Genomic DNA, 23,235 nt, shown 5'->3' on the forward strand with positions numbered 1-23,235 from the left:
ACCTGTTGATGTCAACTTTGCACGCGAGAAGCCTATGGGCGAGCGATCCGGTGGCCATTCCCCACCCGCACGGGCATCCAGCGAGGACCATCACCAGGCTTCCACTTCGCTTAATAATGTCCTGCCACTGTTGCCGGACAAGGGTTAGTGCAGCAAGCGACCGTGGTGAATTGCGACGAGAAGAGTTTTGGATTTTTACCTCAACTCAAACGAAGAGATTTGGATTTGTAATAAGGGCCACGAGAAGAATGACAAGTTTGCAGTAGGTCATCGTCACTGTGGTTTCAGTCTGGGAACCAGGTTTAGCTACGTGGTGAAGGCAATCTCTCGAATCTTCTTTCTCGAACACAAGTATAAATGTGCGCCAATTCGTATGAGAAGAGACGCCAAGAAGCTGAAGATTACAACGTCTATTTCTTGATTTTGTTGTTTTTGAAAGGTGGAGTTTGGATACCTGGAGGTGCTCTCACACTTGTCTTCTGAACTGACGAAAGTTTTGCACCCATATGTGTTGCAGCATGATTACTCTTTGAGCAAAACTTACCCTCTCCAGCTGTTGCATGATGTCAGCATCCTCATGCCATCTTTTCCTGCCAACAACACGAATCCATCCTAATTGTGTGCAAGAACAACCATAAGAATGGAGTTCAGTAAATAAGAATCACAGCTCTGCATGTTGCACTATAAATGAAACTGAAAAAGAGTATAATTGTACTGAAGAAAAATAACGGTGCCAAGGGATTCTCACATTCCTTTGAAATGGTGCAAGAATAAAAGCAGTTCTTCTTTCCAGGCTGTTTGCATTTACAATTCGCATCATGTTCTACGTCTTCTCTTAGTAGTATTAAGAAATAATTTCTTCTTTACACCACATGTCCACATACATACAAGATACAACATAACCTCCCCGATTGGTCTAAATCCAACCCTGAGATATTTTTACAATCACAAACCTTCCAAAATCAACTTATACAAGGCACTCGGCATAATCCCTGCAAGGTGGCCAGGGCACACAATTTGGCACAAAACTAGGACATACATGTCTTTTATTCTGAAAATGTAGTTGATTCCGGCAAATGCAAGGAATTTGCATCAGGGGCATACTCATCCCCGCAAAAGAATGGCTCGGGAGGTATCTCCAGGCCATCGACGCCAGCTTCAAGCATGTCTAACACCTCACTCATCGATGGCCTATCATGTGACATCATCTGGATGCACCACAACGCAACAATGCATAGCTTCTTCTCCACCTCATGGATGCCCCTAGCCTCTGAAATTTCACCCACCTCTTGTCGTGACAGTTGATTGTACACCCATGCTGGGTAATACGTCTGGCTTCTTGACGCCTGTGGATCTACGTTCCTCCGCCCCCCAGCCATCTCCAGCAATAGCATCCCAAAGCTATAAACATCAGACTTGGACGATATAGTGCCAAAGCTACGTGATATCATTTCAGGAGCTATGTAGCCAACTGTTCCCCTAGCAGCACTCACAGGCAAAAAACTGTTGTCCCTTGGGTACAGTTTCGCGAGCCCAAAGTCAGCAATCTTCGGAGTGAAGTCGCTGTCTAACAGGATGTTGTGCGGCTTGATGTCGAAGTGTAGTATCTGCATATCGCACCCTCGATGCAGGTAGTTGATACCTCTGGCAATGCCCACAGCAATCTCGTTGAGCTTGTCCCAGGAGAAACTTTTGTCAGATGAGAAGATGTACTTCTCAAGAGATCCGTTGGGCATGTACTCGTAAACAAGAGCCCTCCTCATTTCCTCTGAGCAGAAACCAACTAGACGCACTACATTGACATGGTGAATGCTTCCGATGCTGGACACCTCACTAATGAATTCTTCTCCGTCAGACATGGAGCTGATTAACATTTTGATGGCAACATGGACATCACCTGGAAGCACACCTTTGTACACAGTCCCATAGCCTCCTTGGCCCAGTTTATCTCTGAAGTGGCTAGTGATTGCAGTGATGTCTGTGTAGGCATACCTTGTTGGGCCAAGGGCTAGTTGCATCTGGAGGAACTTCTCAACTGTGTCAACTGCTATCTTTGTTTTCCAGTATTTGTAGGCAAGGAAGGTCAATACGGACAATGGTGCAAAGACTAACCTGGATAATATTGCAAACACTGTATAAACAAGATAGCAGTCTTGAGTTAGATGTATACAGTTGTGTAGCTTTAATGATTAGAAGTAGGCGATTATGTCATACCGATAATGAACTTGACAATACTTATAGCAGAAACTGTGACTACCGCTGCCAAAAATAATTTAGTTTGGTAGTGGTAATTTATACATCTCAAGAAACGGATGTCAACGCCAAGAATCGCTGAAGTCTGATTTTGGATGCTTGAACTAGACATCTGTTTGTGGAAGTTACTGCAAGTTATATCATGGATTGATGAGAAGATAAAAATCTTTATGGTAAAACAATCCAATTTGAGGTGGAAAGTGGAAAGGTAGAGAAGTATGTAGTCGACAGAATGTAGACTCACCTCACTGAATAATTCAGGCATCTGTTGATGATCCGTGAATATGTCCAGGGACTATCATGTACATAGATAGGAAATCTAACAGCAAACCCCTTCCTCATAAATTTTACGACATCTTCATAATCATAACCTACATTACCTCTCGTCCACACACGCCAACTGCTCAAAGGAGTCATGGCCAAGTATCCACATGAAGGCTCAACATTTCGGACCAAATACGAAAGCTCGCTAGTCAACACATAAACAAAAGAACTGTTTGTACTCTGGCAATCAACAGGCCTATAAATAACATTATCTTTTATCATCTGTGAACAAACCACAAAGGCAGCCCATGTACCTTCCTCCGGATAGAACAGCGTCATGTTAGCTGATGACAATCCATATAGATAAGGATGGTGATTCCTCTCAGGAATAGGGCAGCTGCTGTTATCCAAACTGGCATCAACAACCCAGAAAATAGAGTCACTGTAGGAGATGTTAGTGACAAAGTATCTTCCCATGTTGATGTGAATTATAGCCAGATTTCCGCTACAAACAAGCTCATATTCCTGAACACCACAGCCAGGAGGATCACCTGGCAAACGGAAAGGATGCTGGATGTTTTGGAGATGCCCACAGGAGAAAGAGGGGCAAACTGCTTGTCCCAGGATATGTGCTGCTGCAGTCTTCGTTAGAAGAACTGAAAGTGTGGACAAGATTGCTAATGCTTGGAATATAACAGGATACAGATATGCAAGGGAAATGGCCATGAGAGTTTCACAGATGCAAGATCAGGCATGGAAGTTGCCACCAGAGTTAAGGAGAAAGATAATTATCCAAGGCATGACCAATATGATCTCAGACAGAATGATATATAAATTTTCTGGTGCATATGGACCGATGGACACAGGAGGAAGAAAAGTCAAGCTTGGTGTGTTACCTGACTGCTGGGTAATCATTAACCACTCATGTGGTCTTGCTAGTAAAATTAGTATTCACAAGCTTTGATTTGTAGGAAAGATAAGTTTTGACTTGTAGTGCATTCTCATTTCCATATGCAGCACCAATGGAAGAAAAATTAGAATCGGTCCAACTATTTCATGGGTCCACCATAATTCATGGCATACTTAATAGCCACTAAAGCCAAGGTTACACAGATATTTCTTCTTTTTTTAGTTCCAATGTAAGAAAGACCCAGTTTTGCAGGCAGAGCTGTTGAGTCCGACAGGATCCTCTAGCTCAAGTTTGAGCCACATAAAGAAATGATTAGCAAGATTACCTCAACCTTGAGATTATGTCATCACCGAATTCCTTCTTCAGCTTGTGATGTGTGCTATGGTCCTTCCCGGTGTTTCAGTGCTAGGGTTTGATCGGAAACCATAGAGGGCAAAGTTTGTGAGAAGGAGAGATAGGGCTTAGAGCAGCAGCCACACACTTCCTCTTTAGAGCACCTCTATTTATAGTTGCACTGCACACCAGGGGAACCGACACTTGGTTGGACAAGAATTGCCCCCGATCAGGGCATGTCTATCTTCTGCTACTGTAGCACCGCCTTACTGTAGCAATACTGTAGCAGCCGTAATGTTTGACCTACTGTTTGGCCGTAGATCACATAAATATCCAACATTCTCCCCCTTGATCGTAAGGCTAAACTTTAAGCCCATTTATCGATAAAATGGCATATGAGACAACAGCATTGCAGCGGTCAGTTATATAGTACCGCAGAGCCCAGTTGCTACAATATACCACCTTATCTTAAAATGGAACTTCTTTATCTTATGAGCTCCATAAACTTTATTCACATTATTCATTAACTTTATTTCATAATTCTCTTTACATAAACATCATAAACATTACAGACTCATCTTTTGATAAAATGGTACACCAAGACAATAGATTACAACAGTCAATTAAGTACTGCTGAATCAAGTGACTATGGTTCCCATTCGATCTCAAAATGAGCCATTTTGGGGAGATGGTGTCATAATGGTTCCTATTCCAGGATCAAAGGCTTTCTGCCAATCCCATGCCGGCAATATGCTCTTTGAATGTACTGGGTGACAAGCCTTTCTTTAGTGGATCCACTAACATTCTGTTAGTTCTTTCGTACTTATTGTCTGATCCTGGACTATATCTTTCACAACGTGGTACTTGGTGTCAATGTGGTTGGCAGCACCACTTGACTTGTTGTGAACAGATTTACTGCAAGTAAATTATTGCAGCCAGGAGTGAGTGACTTAGACAAAAATTGTCAATCACTCTTAAAACCCGGGATTTTCATCAGCCATATTGCCTGCCTAGTTACCTCATGTCACAAACTTATCCTGCATTGTCGACGATGCAGTAATTCTTTATCTGGAGCTATTCCACGATATAGCTCCCTTTTGCGAGGGTGAGGATATAAACTTTACGTGGATTTCGTAGTGTCAACACACCCCGCGAAAACATCATCTGAATAACCCACCATCTCGAGGTTATCATATTTCTTATATATGAACATGAGATCCTTAGTGCCTTGCAAGTAGCAAAGGACTTTCTTAACAGCCTTCCAGTGATCCAGTCCTGGATAAGACTGACATCTGCCAAGCATCCCGGTTTAAATGCTAAGCCAGGGCGAGTGCACACGTGTGCATGCATCAATATTCAAAACATAAGGGTTTGACTTTATCTGCGCAGATATATCATCATTTTATGGGCACTAAAAGTCCCAAACTTATTGCCCTTGTCAACATAAGCAGGCAAGACTGAGTACTTATATACTTTGTACTTTCCAGTACTTTCTTAATATATACTTTCGTGATAGCCCCAAAATTTTACTGGATCTATCTCGGTGAACTTTAATTTTTAAGACATAAATTGCTTTAAATCTTAAGACATAAATGGCTTCACCGAGATCTTTCATGTCAAAATTTAGGGGAGAGAAACTTTTGGTTTCCAGCGACATTTTCTCATTGCCACTGGCTAAGAATATGTCATAACATCAAGAAGGTAAACATACTCCCCCTGAACTTGACATTCATTATTGTCCTCTTTATTTTCCTTAAAACAAAATTGTCTTAAGGTTTGCTTTAGTCCATAGAAGAATTTCTTAAGCTGATATCCTGAATGATCTATTTCCTTCCATGACAAAACCTTTTGGTTGAGCCATGTAAACCTTTCATGTAGATCATCACTCGGGAATATCATCTTAACATCTTATTGATGCAATTCTAAGTCATAATGAGCCACAAGTGCCATAATGATTCTAAATAAAATTTTAGCTGAAACAACCGAGAAGGTTTCATTACAATTGATACCTTTTCTCTGAGTGAAGCCTTTTACTATGAGCCTTACTTTAAACTTTTCGATATTCCTTCGGAGTCTGGTTTGGTCTTATAGACCCATTTTTTTAACCCACTGCTTTGGCTCCTTCGGGAATTTCTACTAAGTCTGATACTCATAGACCTTATTTCATCTATCATGGCAACAAGCCATTCAGATGAATATTTAATTTTAATGGCTTCCTTAAAAGTGCTGGGATTGTTGTCCAACACTAATTTATTCAGCTCTTAACTCATATAAGTGACATAGTCACTAGGAATAGCGGGTTTTCAAACCCATTAAGATCTTCTAAGTATTTCATCAATTGGCACACTAAATATTTGCTGAGTATCTTTAAAAGAAACATCATTAGATGTGTACTGTATTAGTGACTCTTAATGAGAGGTGTAATATTAGCATGCACTAAATCTTAATTTATCAGAAATGAGACTTAATTCTGTCTCTCTTCCAACATTATTTTCCCTCAGTGACATGCTCCCCCTCATTATATCATTCTTTCAAAACACATAGTGTTTTGTTTCAACAGACTTAGTGGACTAATTTGGATAGTAGGACTTAAAATTTGCCATGATAACCAATGAAAATAGCAATTGACAATCTCGGGGTCTAAACTTTGGAATGGCTTAATTTACTTTGTACCATATTCATAAGGGTAAGCCACTCCATATGCCCTATGCCATTTTCCTATAAAACCTTAGTAAAAGATCCAGGAATTTGGCCATAAGGATATATGTCTTCCGTAGTACTTACTACAGTCAGACCTTAGGGCTTTGCTCTCTTATGATCATCTTTGTCTTTAAAACTTATACTTGTCTAATGCCTCTTATCTTTCTTTATTTTCTTAGCTAATTTCCCTTTGATGCTTTGATGCATTTTAGAGCATCTATATCTTAGAAAACCAGAGGATGAAATTTAATGGACTTTAATAATTTTTAATGAGACGCTCAATCCTCCCCCTCGAAATATGGTCTAACAGAAGGACCATTATTTCGAAGAAGTCTCATTATTATTGTCATTCTTATTTGGTACTGACAATTTTTTTTTTATTTTTATTTGAAGAGAGATCAACATAATCGATGATATCTCTGGGAGAAATTTTATGAAGTTTGCCTTGTCGGATGACAAGACCAACATTCTTATTGTAACACATAATTATATATATCTCCCATCCTTGAAATCAGTAATAACCATCATCATTTAAGACGATGTTGATACTAAGTTTTCATTTGTAGAGGGTACATAAGAAACATAATGTAGTCGAAGCTTAAAAACAATATGGAGAATGGGTGAGAATTCTCCAATTGCTTCAGCTTTAGTCACAACTTCACTTGCGACTCTAATTTTCTTTCCCCTCTTCTTTAAAATTCTCTTCATATTGAATCCTTGTAAGGAGGTCGCAACATAAATTGTTGCACTTAAGTTAATCCACCATGAATTGGTGGCATAATTGGTATACAAGGATTCTCATAATTATGTCAGTACCTTTTCCTTATTAAGCTATCTCATGAATAAAATATGTCCACCTTTGTTACAAAGATGGCATCCTTCTGGATCTTTTCATTTGTATGGGAAATTACTTATTTTGCTGGAATTGCTTAGAAAATTGCCCCTTAGTATTTAGCTTAAAAGGCTTATATTCATTAGTAACTTTATGACACTTCCTTTTTTCAGAGTGCTTGAATTGATTTACATAATCAATTCACTTAAGCCTTTCTTGTTTTGCACATACATGGCCGTCATCTCATTAATGCCCCATTTGACATTCATATTAAAACTTAATGGTAAATGGAGCAAACTTCGGAGGCAAAGATGACATAATGAGATGGACGAGAAAATCTATTGAGATTTCCATGTCCATTAACTTAAGCTTAATGGCCATATGGTACCTTTCATAATATCTTCCCTTGAACTCCCATTTCCATCACATTATTTATCAACAAGTCTTTTGATAAGGCTTGTCACATAAACTTTTGAGGAAGATTCTCAACTTTATCAAGATAATTCTTGATTATCTGGGAGTCAGGGATAGCTCCTTTTATACTTTAAATAATGGAGCTCTTAATAATCATTGGGCATTTATAATTTGATTGCTCTCACTTAACTTTTCAACATCATATTCCCTTTACAGGGCATCATATATTCTTATTATCCTCCTCAGATGCCTCAGAGGAAATCATTATAGAGAGCATAATTGAGATCCAGCAAAATTAGAATTATTTCAGGCTTATCATTACATGAAGCATAATTGCTATCATTTAATCATTCTATGCTGATAACAATTCTGGCAATATAAGAGGCATTAGGTGCTGCAAAAGAAAGTTCAATAGCTTTAACAAGCATTGTTTCATCATTCTTTCATTGATCAGACCCCCATCAGCTTTGGCCAGAAGTGGGTAAGAACAACGAAATTTTGTGAACAAGCATTCATTAATCAGCTTTGGCCAGAAATAATAAATGCAATCCACACTTTAATAATCCTCATATTCAAAATCCTCTTAATAATCCTGCGCATATTAGCTTTGGCCAGAAATGAACAGGACCAATAAAGTTTTGTGGTAAAATGTCTATCAATCAGCTTTGGCCAGAATGACAAACATAATCCACACTTTATTAAGTGAACTTCTTTTATCGATCTAGTCCACATCAGCTTTGGCCAGAAATGGACAAGATCAATAAAATTTTGTGGTCAAAATGTCTGCCAATCAGCTTTGGCCAGAATGGCAGACATAAGCAACACTTTAAATAAATTCCCACATAGGTAAACTTCATTTATCAATCCGGTTCACATCAGCTTTGGCCAGAAGCGAACCGAACCAATAAAATTCCACGGTCAAAATGCCCACCAATCAGCTTTGGCCAAAATGATGGACATAAGCCGTGCTTAATTTGAGGATTAATGAACTTAATTTTGCAGCATTATTATATTTCACATAATAATGACAATGATGACCATCATAATAATTGCAAATGCCATAAATAATTAACTAAGCATGATTAATTGCATTAAAAAATAACTAAGCATAATACTTAATTGCATTAGTAATAACTAAACATGAAACTTAATTCCATTAGAAAACTAAGCATGGCATATAAGAATCATAATGGGGAATAATAAGGAATTATTTAATAACCATAAACATAATAGGCCATGCATAAAGCTTAGTATTTATTTTAGCCCCAAAACTTAATAGAATTCAAAGAAAATTGATTTCCAATTTTCTAGAATTTTATAGCCCATTTAAAGGTGGCCCATATATAGTCTCCTCCTCCTCCTTTTTTTTCTTTTTTTTTTTATTTTATGTTTGGGCCATAATCCACTGAAACTGGGCCAAAACGGCCCAGCCAGCACTTCCTCTGATCCCTTAGTGGCCCATTGGGCCACAGGCCGTGCCGGTCGAGCCGGATCGTCAGATGATGATCCGACGGCCGGGAGCAAGCCCGCGGTCGGAGAAAACCAACGCGCATAGCCGCCTCCCCCGAAAAACCCTACCCCTTAATCGCCCTCCTCCCTTTCCTTCTCTGTCGTGCTTGGCGGCGGCGACAAGCGCATGAGAAGCGACAACGACGAGCGCCAGCCGCAGACGGAGGAGGAAGGGCACGGCGCCGGCTAGCACCTCTCGCCGGAGTCGCGTGCAGCTTTGGCCAGCGCGCGGCTCCGTCGAGCGGGGTTAGCCGGTGCCCTTCAAGGCGCAGCCGTACGCGTGCGGGTATCCCCGCGACGGCGACGACGTGCACCATCAGGTCCAGCTCGGTGGCGAGCTTACGATGGCAACTAGTGCACGAGGAAGCTCGGCCACTGGCCGGTGCAGCGGACGGCTAGGTTGCTTGGGCACGAGGCCGAGCACACCTGTCAAGCATAAGAGGTGGCTCCGACGCCGCCATGGCCGGCGACGACGTTGAAGCCCATAAGGTAATCGTCCGCCACCTTAATCTTTAGGGTAAGGGTTAGGGTTCCTCCAAATTGAGGAATTTCTTGATTTAGGGTTTCGGTGATTTGGGGATTTTGTATTAGGCTTGATTACGGCATCAAATCAATCCATCCCCACTTCAATTCATACTTAACCGAAACCATGAGCATCAAAAACAGGGGAAATTTCAGAGGGATTCCTTAGCTAGGGTTTCGGATTTGGGAAATTCATTAGAGTTCAAACATAATTAGGTAATTTCCCCTTTAATCCATGATTAATCCGAAACCATTGGCCCATAATATGAGGAGAAGTAGAGGAAATTGGTCTCTAGGGTTCCTCAAATAGGAATTTTAACATAGTATCTTCAATTTCATTACTTAATAGCTTAAATGGAAACCCTAGATCCTCATATGATCTTTTAGGGCTAAGGGCTTTAGAAATTTAGTGCTAGAATAACTTATTTCATAATTTGGCAAGAAGATTGACTCAAAACATAAGCATGGGATGCTTGCATAGAAATATCTTGGGCATATGCTATAACTTAGCAACAACATAAACACATGTATATGTGCATATGCCCTGTTTTTGCAGCATATAGGCATGAAAATTGAGCATAATAGGGCTCAAACTTAAAGCTAGACTGCTCTGATACCATTGTTGAGTCCGACAGGATCCTCTAGCTCAAGTTTGAGCCACATAAAGAAATGATTAGCAAGATTACCTCAACCTTGAGATTATGTCATCACCGAATTCCTTCTTCAGCTTGTGATGTGTGCTATGGTCCTTCCCGGTGTTTCGGTGCTAGGGTTTGATCGGAAACCATAGAGGGCAAAGTTTGTGAGAAGGAGAGATAGGGCTTAGAGCAGCAGCCACACACTTCCTCTTTAGAGCACCTCTATTTATAGTTGCATCGCACACCGGGGGAACCGACACTTGGTTGGACAAGAATTGCCCCCGATCGGGGCATGTCTATCTTCTGCTACTGTAGCACCGCCTTACTGTAGCAATACTGTAGCAGCCGTAATGTTTGACCTACTGTTTGGCCGTAGATCACATAAATATCCAACAAGCATCATGTCCTTGCCTCCATCTTCACTTCTTCACAGAAAATGTTTGAATCTTTCACTGTAGTTTTGTTGTTCTTAGCCCTTAGCTATGGAATCAACAGGGTCACGGCAAGTGGTGATGGAGATTTTTTCAATGATTGCACTCCATCAAAGTGCAGTGAGGGCAGCCCAGAGATCCGCTTTCCATTCCGCGATACAACCAGCCACCCATCCTGTGGAGTACCAGGGATGGAGCTATCATGCTCCAGGGAAGCAGATACCATCCTACTTCACCCAATTATTGGATTATGCAAGGTAACTTCAATCGCCCACAGCTATGGTACCCTAAATATCATCCCGCTAGACGAATCATGGGCTCGGTGCCCGCTTCAGAAGATCTCCACCACCAATTTATCCACTAGTGTATACATACCTTATGCACATGGAACTGCAACCCTGCTAGGCTGTTCAAGAGAGTTGATAACAAAAGAGAAAGCCAGTTCTACAATGGGTAGGGGGACCACTATTGTAGGCCCAATCTCTTGCCTGAGCAACACAAGCAGGTTACTATATTTGATGGATGGTTTTGCATCCATGTCTCTTCTTCCCTTAGGATGTACAGTGGTTTCAAACAACATTTCATTGCCGTTGGATTATGATAGCAGTTCTGATATGTCGTTTGCCCCAAGGGCCAAAAGGGTCATCGAATTTGCTGAGACAACATTGACTTGGTCGATTCCTAACGTAACCGGCATTTGCAAAGACTGCGAGCAAAAAGGGCGTCCCTGCGGATTCAGCTCACAACGCAGGCAAGCATTCTGCAAGCACCATGGTACTGTTTCTACTTCTTAAGCACGAAAGGATTTGTTCTGAACAATTACATGTCTTGAATTATTTTTTAGTGGAGTATCTAAGTGATTAAGAAAAAGAACAGTTGTTTTTATCCACCATTTAGTATGTAGGTAAATACGTCTCTCTTTCATGGTTATGATACTCCTACATATAGACAGTGTGAACAGCATTATAGTTAAATTCTTACCAGAACACAATCACATAAGTTCTGATATGAAAACTTTGTTGAGCTCAAACTTCAAATATTCCTGATAAACAGGCTTCTTGACCTATAAGAATTGCCTTCACTCTCTAAATAATTAAACTCACTATTAACTAGGATATGTAGAGAATAATCATGCTTGAAGAGCCATATCAAACAGCTCATAGAGGAAAATCCCATTTGTATATTTCTCCTATCAAGTTCTTTAGTTCATTACCCACAAAAAAACATCTTTAGTTCATGATTTAAATCAAAATCTTATTGTATGCAGAGAAATCAATGAGGTAGATTTACGTAATAATTGTTACAGTACCTTCAACAAAAAGTGGCTTGAACTGCACCACGCATAAACTGGATTTTTGTGATGCTCATACTTTGAAGTTCTTGCTTGAGAAAAACAAGTGATGTCCAAAGCAAGTTAACATCAAACCGACTAGTTTGATTATTATGTTCTTTTGTAAATCTAGCATGCTCTTCTGTAGTTAGGAAGTTAAAACATATATGTAAATCTGATCATTGTGTTCTTCTGTAAATATAAATGGGCTGCTCTTCTATAGTCGAGTCGGCTTTATGTTACTTACCTTGTATACTTGCTGACTTATGCTGTCATTTTCAATTTTCTTCTCAATTAGTCAAGGATCGTAGAAATATTCATGTTTGAAGTGTGTGTTCACTATTTTAAGTTCTAAGATCAAAATATATATTATTGATCTGTGTTTACCACAAATTAGCATGGTGTCATACTACAATTTTATGATGCCCCATTCACACTAGTTGAATCTCTTTTCGATTCCATCAACACAAGAATGACATGGCTTGGTACCCTTTTTCAACTAATAAGCCGGTAGCATTTTTGTCCTTACAAAGAAAATTGAAATTTGTCTCTCTTTTGTTACTCTGCATCCAACGTCTAAATGGTTTTATTTTCTGTATGCAGGTTCAAGTGTCAAAGTCATTGCAGGTATTATGCGTACATCTTTTTGGATCTTATTCTTGCATTTTATCCATATATAATACTCAAATAAGAGGAAAGTCCTGAATTCATTTTTCAAGCCAAATATAACTGACTGTTTTCCTACATTCTGTTTCTTTAGCAACATCATCGGTAGCCACATTTGTGGTTCTCTTGTTGACGGCAGCCACAGCACTATATCGATCCCTAAAATCAAAGGTTGATGAAGAGGTACGTTTGAAGATCGAAATGTTTCTCAAGGCATATGGCACATCAAAACCAACGAGGTACACATTCTCTGAAGTTAAAAAAGCAACAAGACGGTTCAAAGATAAACTGGGCCAGGGTGGATTTGGAAGCGTATACAAAGGTCAGCTGAAAAATGGAGTACCTGTGGCAGTAAAGATGCTGGAGAACTTAAAGGGTGATGGACAAGAGTTCATAAATGAAGTTTCGACCATTGGTAGAATACACCATGCTAATGTAGTCCGTCTCTTGGGATTTTGCTCTGAAGGAACAAGGCGTGCTCTTATTTATCAATTCATGCCCAAGGGATCACTCGACAGTTATATATTCGCACATGAATCAGATATATGTCGAGAACTATTAACACCTAGCAAAATGCTAGAAATAGCATCAGGCATTGCCCGAGGAATTGAATATCTGCATCAAGGGTGCAATCAGCGCATTCTGCATTTCGACATAAAGCCTCACAACATCTTGCTAGATCACAGCTTCACTCCAAAGATTTCAGACTTTGGTCTGGCAAAGCTGTGTGCAAGGGAGCATAGCATTGTCACGCTGACTGCAGCAAGAGGAACAATGGGATACATTGCGCCAGAATTATACTCTCGGAACTTTGGAAGAATATCCAGCAAGTCTGACGTTTACAGCTTTGGCATGCTGGTGTTGGAAATGGTGAGTGGGAGGAGGAACTCAGATCCATGGATTGAGAACAAAAACGAGGTTTATATCCCAGAGTGGATATATGAGAAAATGAACACGGAGCAAGAACTGGAGCCAACAAGGGAAATGGCACAAGATGAGAAGGAGGTAGTAAGAAAGCTGGCTATCGTGGCTCTATGGTGTATTCAGTGGAACCCCAAAAATCGCCCATCTATGCCGAAAGTGCTGAACATGTTAACAGGAAGCTTGATGGATCTAACGATGCCTCCTAAGCCATTTGTTTCGTCACCAGGCCACCTTATGCCGCGTATTTAGAGAATCTTATTTACAGTGAATCTGAAAATGTTTCAGTCACTCAGACTTGGTACGATGCAGTATTGCCTATTGGTTATTGTATATGGCAGTTGATTTTCTACTCAATAAGAAGTGTAATGGTAAACTGTATGGCGTGTCAGCATGAGATATTGCATCTATTTACAATCTAGTAGTTTTCACAGAGAAATTCATTGCTTACAGTATAGCTACATGTGCTGTGTTTCAGAAAGTTCTGATTAATGTGCCTAACATGTGTCGCATTTGACTGAATTAGCTTTCATGTTGCCTTGCCATGTTATGTCGTGGAAAATATAATGCTACTGCTAGGGTATGACATCAGATTTGATGACAGTTTGCAAATTTGTACAAATCGGAAGATGTCGAAGAAGTTGCTGCTTACCATGTAGTACTGCAGTCAATTACTCGGCCATCATCAAGTCCCTGCAACGCCGACAGATTGGTAGGGGGATTCGCAAGTCTTCACTTCGGAAGTTAGAATTAGGTGGAAATAATACAAGCGAATTATGCAAACTGACAACGCAAAGGGAAGAAATGAAAAGACAAGGGCTCACCTTTCTCTATGCCACCGCGCCGGCGGCAGTCGTAGGAGGTCGAAGGCCGCAATGGAGACGGAAGCTTTAGCCGGTAGCGGCAGTGTGAAAAGAAAATGTTCAGCCACGAAAGAGTGACGGCGTGTCACTGAAGGTCGCCGGCGACCGGATGCCATTCTATCTCGGCCGGCACCTCCGCCGGGGCTCAGCCGGCAATGGAGGTAGGGAATGTGTGGACGAATTTCCCGAGGCCTCACTATGGGCCGTAATGTTGCCTCGGAACAAAATATGGACCGTAATATTTTTCTTCATCTTTTCGATAGAATGGGCTGTGTAGTGAATATTTAGATATTTGGCCCATGTCTAAGGCTGTCAAGGCTAACTTTAGTCTTCTCCATCTAAAAAAGCTCAAAATAAAAAACTACAAAAAGAACTTCAGTCGGGTCACATTATATTAGACACGTGTTTGGTTTATTTTGTCTTAGAAAAACGTGTTTGTTGTCATATATACATTTTGTTAGCCACGTAGATGACATATTAATATGGTATGCACTGTATGCACTTGTTTTTTCAAAGACGTGTTATGTACTACTACCTCCATTCGGTATTAATCCATGCCAGCAGAGTACGGTACGTACGTACGTATAGGGAGACCTCTGTGTGGACCATGTCGATTAGTGCCGAACTGAGTGAGTACTTAACTTGTGACAAATGTTGCCACACTTGTTTTTACACATTTTTTTGCCTAGACATAACATGCCAAAATTTAGGTGTGGCAAAGGTAGCCATCCAACCAAACATGCCCTTCGCATACATGCCACTTGCGGTCCTTAAGGGAAAAAAAACTATGTTGCTAATGCAACATAAATGCAAGGTATTTTTTTATTTTTTGTGGTCCTTTTTGTATATAGCCAACATGGCTGAGGCATGCACTACTAGGAAAACTATCACCTCTGCCCACGTTTTTTTTTGTTTCCGTGGCGCTTACTTCATGCGCTACAGAAGACACGTGACAGGTATTTATTTCTGTGGCGCATATTGTGTGGCGCATTCATCCAATATGTTGCCACAGAATTCTCAAAAAAATCAAAAAACTCAAAAAAACTCAAAAATTTCAAAAAAAATATAAAAAATAAAAAATTAAATAATTTGGAAACACAATATGTGAATTGCTCACTTGTTTAGTACACTTAATCTCATGTCAAATATTTGAATGTTCCATCACTAGCACGCTTAATTTCTTAGTTCTTTTCATCCCACTTCCAAGTGCTCTACGCACACGTTCTTGATAGTATTATCATATCAATCATATTAACCTATTGGTCACAATATCACACTTCTTTATTGTTTGAATTTCAAATAATTTATTTTAATAAACAAAAGTAATGATGTAATAATAATCTTGAAACAATAAATAAAAATTGATTTTTATTTTTTAAAATTTTTAAATTTTTCTTCTTCAAAACCTAAAACCTGAAAATTTTCTACTTCCCTTTGGCAGCTTGAAAATGTAAAAATTGGCAACCAGAAATTTCGAGTAGATATATTTTTATATATTAAACTTTTTTCGAGTTCGTATGAAACCAGAAATACAGTTTTACCGTTACATGACGCAATTTTGCAAAAAAAGTCGAAATTCATGTTTGTTAATTCTCAATAAAAGTACATGACATAATACATGGGCACCTCAAAGGATTTTATTTTTTGAAATTTCTATATTTTTGTATTTTACAAATCTAAAAAAGGTGATCCACGTGGGGGAGGGGGTGGGATGCGTGGGGAGCAAAAAAACTAGAAAAAATTCTATGGCGCATATAGCAATATGCGCCACAGAAATGTGCATTATGTGGCGCATATTGCAATATGCGCCACAAAATTGTGTATTTCTGTGGCGTATATAATTTGCATGCGGCATAGAATTCCAAAAATTATGTGGAGCATATTTTTTTATGCGCCACGAAAATATTTTTGTGGACCACGTATTTTTAAATGTGCCACATAATCAATTTCTACCTATAAAGGTTTTCCTAGTAGTGATGCATGGGCACCGGCAGAGGCCAGGGCTCCACCACGACTACAAAATTGCATATGCATGTAATTTTAGTGTATGAAAATTTGTGATATTGCTGATGGCGACGCTTGGGCCCGCGGCATTGCTGGCGGGCTCTCCGTCGACGCCACCGTTCAGTTTTTTCAGACTCTGGGAAGCGGTGCGCCGCGTTGCTCCTTCAGGCGACGCCGACGCCTTCAGATGGAAGTGGTCTGCTGCAGGGGCTTTCTCGGCCCGATCGGCTTACCAGGTGCTCTTCTTCGGACGGACAACTCTCCCTGGTGCGGCCCAACTTTGGAACGCGTTCGCACCCTTGTGTTTCAAAGTCTTCGGTTGGTTAGTCTTGCGCGAAAGATGCTGGTCGGCAAACCGCATGGCTCGACATGGCCTCGCCTGCCACATGACCTGCCCGCTATGCGGCATTGAGGACGAGACCCTCAACCATATCCTTCTCCAATGTCGATACGCGCGCGCGATCTGGTTCAGATTCCTGCAGCGTGGACAGTGGGTACATCTGACCCCTCTTGCGGACAGCGCCAATGTCCACTGGTGGCCGGATGCCGAGCAGCGGCTCCAAGCCAAGGACCGCAAAAGTTTCAACTCCATGGTGTTGCTAGTTAGCAGATCCATCTGGCTCCAACGCAACGCCAGGGATTTTGATCGTGACGACATGCCGGCCCACACCCTCTTGGAATTAGTAGATAGCGAGTGTCTAGCTTGGCAGAGGTGTAGACGTGGGTCTTTGAGAGAGATAGAGTAGATCAGCCAGGGGTTTAGGCTCAGTTCTTTTGGCGGCTTCTCCGAGAAGCTGCCCTCCCCCCAGCTTCCTGGGGAAGCCGCCCCCAAAATTTAGAAAGGCTTCCGAAATGATCTAGCCTAGACTAGTCCGGAAGCCTCCCTAAATTTTTGGAGCGGCTTCTCCAGGAAGCTGGGGGGAGGGCAGTGATACGTCTCCGACGTATCGATAATTTCTTATGTTCCATGCCACTTTATTGATGATACCTACATGTTTTATACACATTATATGTCATTATTATGCGTTTTCCGGAACTAACCTATTAACAAGATGCCGAAGTGCCAGTTCCTGTTTTCTGCTGTTTTGGTTTCAGAAATCCTAGTAACGAAATATTCTCGGAATTGGACGAAATCAACGCCCAGGTTCCTATTTTGCCCGGAAGCATCCAGAACACCCGAGAGCCGCCAGAGGGGAGCCCTGGGGGGCCCACACATGGTGGTGGCGCGGCCAGGGCTGGGCCCGCGCCCCCTAGTGTGTCGCCGCCTCGTCAGCCCTCCGACTCCGCCTCTTCGCCTATATAAAGGTCCCTGACCTAAAACACGATACGAATAAGCCACGGTACGAGAAAAGTTCCAGAGCTGCCGCCATCGCGAAGCCAAGATCTGGGGGACAGGAGTCTCTGTTCCGGCACGCCGCCGGGACGGGGAAGTGCCCCCGGGAGGCTTCTCCATCGACACCGCTGCCATCTCCACCGCCATCTTCATCAACGCTGCTGCTCCCATGAAGAGGGAGTAGTTCTCCATCGAGGCTCGAGGCTGTACCGGTAGCTATGTGGTTCATCTCTCTCCTATGTACTTCAATACAATAATCTCATGAGCTGCCTTACATGATTGAGATTCATACGATGATGCTTGTAATCTAGATGTCATTATGCTAGTCAAGTGGGTTTTACTTATGTGATCTCCGGAGACTCCTTGTCCCACGTGTGTAAAGGTGACGGTGTGTGCACCGTGTGGGTCTCTTAGGCTATATTTCACAGAATACTTATTCACTGTTATGAATGGCGTAGTGAAGTGCTTATTTATATCTCTTTATGATTGCAATGTGTTTTGTATCACAATTTATCCATGTGCTACTCTAGTGATGTCACTAGTAGGAAAAGCCTCATCAGTGGCGCACCAAAATTGGATTCTGTGGCGCATGGGAGGTGCGCCACAGAAACGTCGCCACAAAAATAAGGTTTCTGTGGCGCACCGTCCCATGCGCCACAGAATTAAGGTTTCTGTGGCGCACGTGTTCCTTGGTGCGCCACAGAAAAGAGTGCGCCACAGAATTGTTTTTCAGTGCGCCACAGAAATTGCTTGTATTATACTCGATTTTGTGCTGCCTGCTATACACATGCAGTTTATACACAGCAATATACAGAGATACAGGTTATATACAGCAACATTCAGATATAATATAAATATCATGTACATTGCACAGATATAACATAGACATCATCATCACATTACTTAGAGCCCGATCGAGATACATATATAGTGGCAATTAAGTGTCAAATGTTTTGCATACAACTCTTAATTCATACAAATTTCACAATTTCGAGATACAAAGTAGTCTTCATCCGGTTCCTCCTTTGCTCCCTCATCTCTACCCACCGAGGCTCGATCCGGTTCCTCTTTTGCTCCCTCATCTCTACCCACCAGGCTCGCTTGCATCGGGGTCTTCATATCCGGTTCGTACTATGATGAAAATGGAAGAAAGTGAGACCAACAAGTCCGATGCACAAGAGAAATGGAATAAATGCCTCATACATTGTTGGTCAACACAAATATTAACATTTAGGGATGGCGTAAGTGAGACCAAGTCCGATGCACAAGAGATTGATATTTGTGCTATCTTACCAGAGCTCACTTACGCCACCCCCAAGTGTACGGGGACCAAACATTTTAATCATCGGCATTTTGAAAATCTCAAAGCAAATGGAATGACAAAATGGAATAAGTGCCTCATACATTATTGGTCAACACAAATACTATGGTCAGAAACCATAGTTGCAGTATACACCGCAGTATACTTTGCAGAAGGGCCCCCTTTCCCCGGCCGCCGTTCCGTGAACGGGTCCTTAACGACACAACAACGCTGATCTGCCTCTCCGGCGCAGAACCACGGCGAGTCCCAGCCGCCTCCCTTGTGGCCGCGTCTCCTGCGCTCTTCCGCATGGCCGGACCACGATTGGACTCACCGGGGGAATAATGATAATCGCCATCAACACTATCGCCAGACTCCACAGGAGCATAGCAGTTTGCAGCAGATGCCACTTTTCTTCCCTCGCCGTGCAGTGAACGAGTCTTTGATGCAAAGACCGTGCCGGCCTGCCCAGAGGCCGGCACGGTCTTTGCATCAAGGACTCGTTCACTGGACGGCGAGAGAAGAAAAGCGGCATCTGCTGCAAAGTACTCTACACCTGTGGACTCCGGCGATAGTGGTGATGGCGATTATCAGTATTTCCCGGTGAGTCCAATCGTGGTCCGGCCATGGAGCAAAGCGCGAGCCCACTAGACACGGCCACAAGGGAGGCGGCTGGGACTGGCGTGGTCCTGCACCGAAGAGACATGTCGGCGTTGTTGTCTCGTCAAGGACTCGTTCAACGAACGGCGGCCGGGGAAAGGGGCCCCGTCTACAAAGTATATTGCGGCGTATAGGTGACCAAACATTCTAATCATCGGCACTAAAATGGAAGAAAGAGCCAAGTGGTATCTCAACTAGATATCATATGCCTCATACTTTGTTGGTCGAAAGAAATATTAACATTCGGGGATGGGGTCGGCGAGGCCAGGTAGGATGCACAAGAGAGATTGATAGTTGTGCCATCGCACCAGGCTCGGTGGCCCCACCCCGAGTGTACAAGTGACCAAACAATTTAATCATCGGCACTAGAATGGAAGAAAGGCCAATGCAATTAAGAAGTAGCTAGTATGAACTAAATGGAATGCCTCATACTTTGTTGGTCGAAACAAATATGAACATCCCGGGATGGCGTTAGCGAGGCCAGGTAGGATGCACAAGAGATTGATATTTGTGCCATCACACCAGGCTCACTAGCGACACCCCGGAGTGTAAAGTTGACCGAACATTCTAATCATCGGCACTAAAATGGAAGAAAGAGCCAAGTGGTATCAACTAAATAGCATATGCCTCATACTTTGTTGGTCGAAACAAATATTAACATCCCGGGATGGCGTTAGTGAGGCCAGGTAGGATGCACAAGAGATTGATATTTGTGCCATCACACCGAGGCTCACTAGCGACACCCGGAGTGTAAAGTTGACCGAACATTCTAATCATCGGCACTAAAATGGAAGAAAGAGCCAAGTGGTATCAACTAAATAGCATATGCCTCATACTTTGTTGGTCGAAACAAATATTAACATCCAGGGATGGAGTAAGTGAGGCCAGGTAGGATGCACAAGATATTGATATTTGTGCCATCACACCAGGCTCACTTGCTCCACCCCCGAGTGTACGAGTGATATCGACCAAACATCTAATCATCGGCAAGTACAAAAACACCACCAAACCAGCAACCATGGTGACATAAGTCAAGATGCACAAACACACATAGCATAGATGCTCCAAAGGGATTATTCATCACTTGGTATATAGACCAAGTGATGCTGGCAAAAGAGAGGCCAATCAAGAACCAGTAAATCCAGTAAGTGATAGATATGCCTAAACAAGCAACAACACATAGCATATCCCAACTAACCAGATGAGACAAGTCTTGGTAGCCAACTTAATCACCTAGCACCACCTAGCCTTTTAAAACCATCGAAACAGTCCTTTTCTTCAAAGGATACCACGAGTGGCATTCATTTACATGATCCCCTACCGTGGATATCTCTATTTTCATCAAAGCCAACAAGAAATAGATCATAAGGCATCAATTAAGGAGGCAACCAGGGACAAAGGCATCAATTGGGGTAATGTTAAAATGTTTGTCTCCATATTTGGGAGAAATTTTTAATATTGGAGTCTAGCTAATGGAAATCAAGAACTAGTATTGATCTCCAAATGGTGATTAGAGGGAATTTATTCATCTTAAGCAACATTAGGGACAAATGGGATCATGCAAGGGACTTGGGTCATTTGGATCATAAGGCATCAATTAAGGAGGCAACCAGGGACAAAGGGAAACATTTGATGATCCATTATCATAGGCAACAAAGCAAGCAACTTTTCCCCTCTAATCTAGCTAGAGTCCTTAAAAGAAATCCATCATAAGCATGGTCAAATACACATATATAGCATGGGGCGAGATGCTCCAAAGGGATTATATATTCATCGCTTGGTAATTTGGAGAGCAAACAAGCGAGTAGCCATAACACTCAATCCAATAATATAGTAATTTGGATCATAGGGCATCAATTAAGGAGGCAACCAGGGACAAAGGGAAACATTTGATGATCCGGTAAGTGCATGACACTTTGAGCTACCAAGAATAAAGGCCAACGAGTGGATAAACATCTCGCTCAACCATTTCTTGCACTAGAGGAAAAGTAACCAACATTGAAACTTGAACAAGTCAAGTGACACTACAATCCAATAATATAGTAGCATACCATAAGCTCACAACAATCCATCAAGTAAATCTTCACAAGGATACCACAGTAGCATAGTAGCATACCATAAGCTCACAAGAATCCATCATTTTCTTCACAAGGATACCACAGTAGCATACCATAGTAGCATTTCATGCATTTAAATGAACCAGTAGCATCAAAACCAACCAAATGTCCAACTAGCAAGCAATACCAAGTGAGCAAGTCTTCATTACCTTGTACAAGTTCAGACAAGGATTTATAGAACAAGTACAGAGAGGCAGAGGCAGAGGCATAGACAATTTCTATAAGCATATAGAACACTCCAATTTCTATAAGCATAGACAATTTCATTGTCACATCTTTCTATAAGCATCACTAGCAGCAGCAGCAATGCATATGAACACCATATACAGGTTCAGAACAATTTCATTGTCACATTGTACAGGTTCAGAACAACATATAGAACACTCCAATAAGCATCACTAGCGAGCAAGCAGCAATGCATATGAACACCATATGAAGCAAAACGATTAGGGGCAATGCATCCGAGCAACAGCAGCAATACATCCAGGAGCGAGCATTTCGTCGAGCACGTTGTGCTCGCGCGGGGAGGAAGAGGGAGGGGAGGGGAGGAAGAGGGAGGGAGCTCACCGACGACAACAACAGTTGTGGAGGAGCTCACCGACGACGACGGCAAGGGTGGAGGTCGCGGCGGCTCCTCCACCTTGACGCGACGGCGGCCCCTCCTCGCGGCGGCCCCTCCTCGCCGTAGCGGCAGCTTGTGCTGCAGGTGGCGGGGATGGGAGGAGCGTGGCGGCAGGCGGCCCTCGCGTAGGAAGGCGGCGGCGACGGCGATGGCGACGACCATGGTGGCGCGCGGTGAGGAGAGGGGAGAGGGGAGAGGCGCGCCGTACGGATCAGAGAGGTGAACAGGCGTGGGCGGGGGAGGGCACGGGATGATATAGCTAGGTTCCCTTAGTTCTATGGCGCACCAGAACAAGTGCGGCACAGAATCAACTACTTCTGTGGCGCACCGAAGCATGTGCGCCACAGAAACAGTAATTTCTGTGGCGCAGCGCGCCGTGTGCGCCACAGAAATACCTACACTGATAATTGGGGGTGACAGGTTGTGGGGCCCGCCAAGTTTTTGTGGCGCACGATTGGCTGCTGCGCCACAAAAATAAGCTGTTTCTGTGGCGCACCGTGCTTGGTGCGCCACAAAATAAATTTTTGTGGCGCATATTTTCTGGTGCGCCACAGAACTAAGGTTTGCCTATAAGGGTTTTCCTACTAGTGTGTTATTAAAGTAGTTTTATTCC

General features: G+C 42.3%; 1 protein-coding gene and 1 pseudogene across 1 annotated transcript; one reads left to right on the forward strand and one right to left on the reverse strand.

Annotated features, from left to right (window-relative positions):
- Nucleotides 1–760: 760 nt before the first annotated feature.
- On the reverse strand, nucleotides 761–3,873 carry LOC124661070 (rust resistance kinase Lr10-like). The gene is made up of 3 exons (XM_047198933.1): nucleotides 2,498–3,873; nucleotides 2,215–2,381; nucleotides 761–2,131 (listed from the first exon to the last, which is right to left on the reverse strand). The coding sequence occupies exons 1-3, from the start codon at nucleotides 3,241–3,243 to the stop codon at nucleotides 1,047–1,049; spliced, it is 1,998 nt and encodes a 665-aa protein (XP_047054889.1). The 5' UTR covers nucleotides 3,244–3,873; the 3' UTR covers nucleotides 761–1,046.
- Nucleotides 3,636–14,173, forward strand: LOC124661071 (annotated as a pseudogene).
- The last annotated feature ends 9,062 nt before the right edge of the window (nucleotides 14,174–23,235 follow it).

The sequence above is a fragment of the Lolium rigidum genome, chromosome 6, assembly GCF_022539505.1.
Source record: "Lolium rigidum isolate FL_2022 chromosome 6, APGP_CSIRO_Lrig_0.1, whole genome shotgun sequence".
Taxonomy (NCBI): Eukaryota; Viridiplantae; Streptophyta; class Magnoliopsida; order Poales; family Poaceae; genus Lolium; species Lolium rigidum.

What these genes read in the sequence shown, in the direction of transcription:
- LOC124661070 (XM_047198933.1), bottom strand. Translation starts at nt 3,243, where the DNA reads ATGGCCATTTCCCTTGCATATCTGTATCCTGTTATATTCCAAGCATTA. An exon ending in TGCCTGAATTATTCAGTGAG is followed by an intron (nt 2,382 to 2,497) that starts GTGAGTCTACAT and finishes TATAACTTGCAG; the next exon opens with TAACTTCCACAAACAGATGT. An exon ending in TATTGTCAAGTTCATTATCG is followed by an intron (nt 2,132 to 2,214) that starts GTATGACATAAT and finishes TTGTTTATACAG; the next exon opens with TGTTTGCAATATTATCCAGG.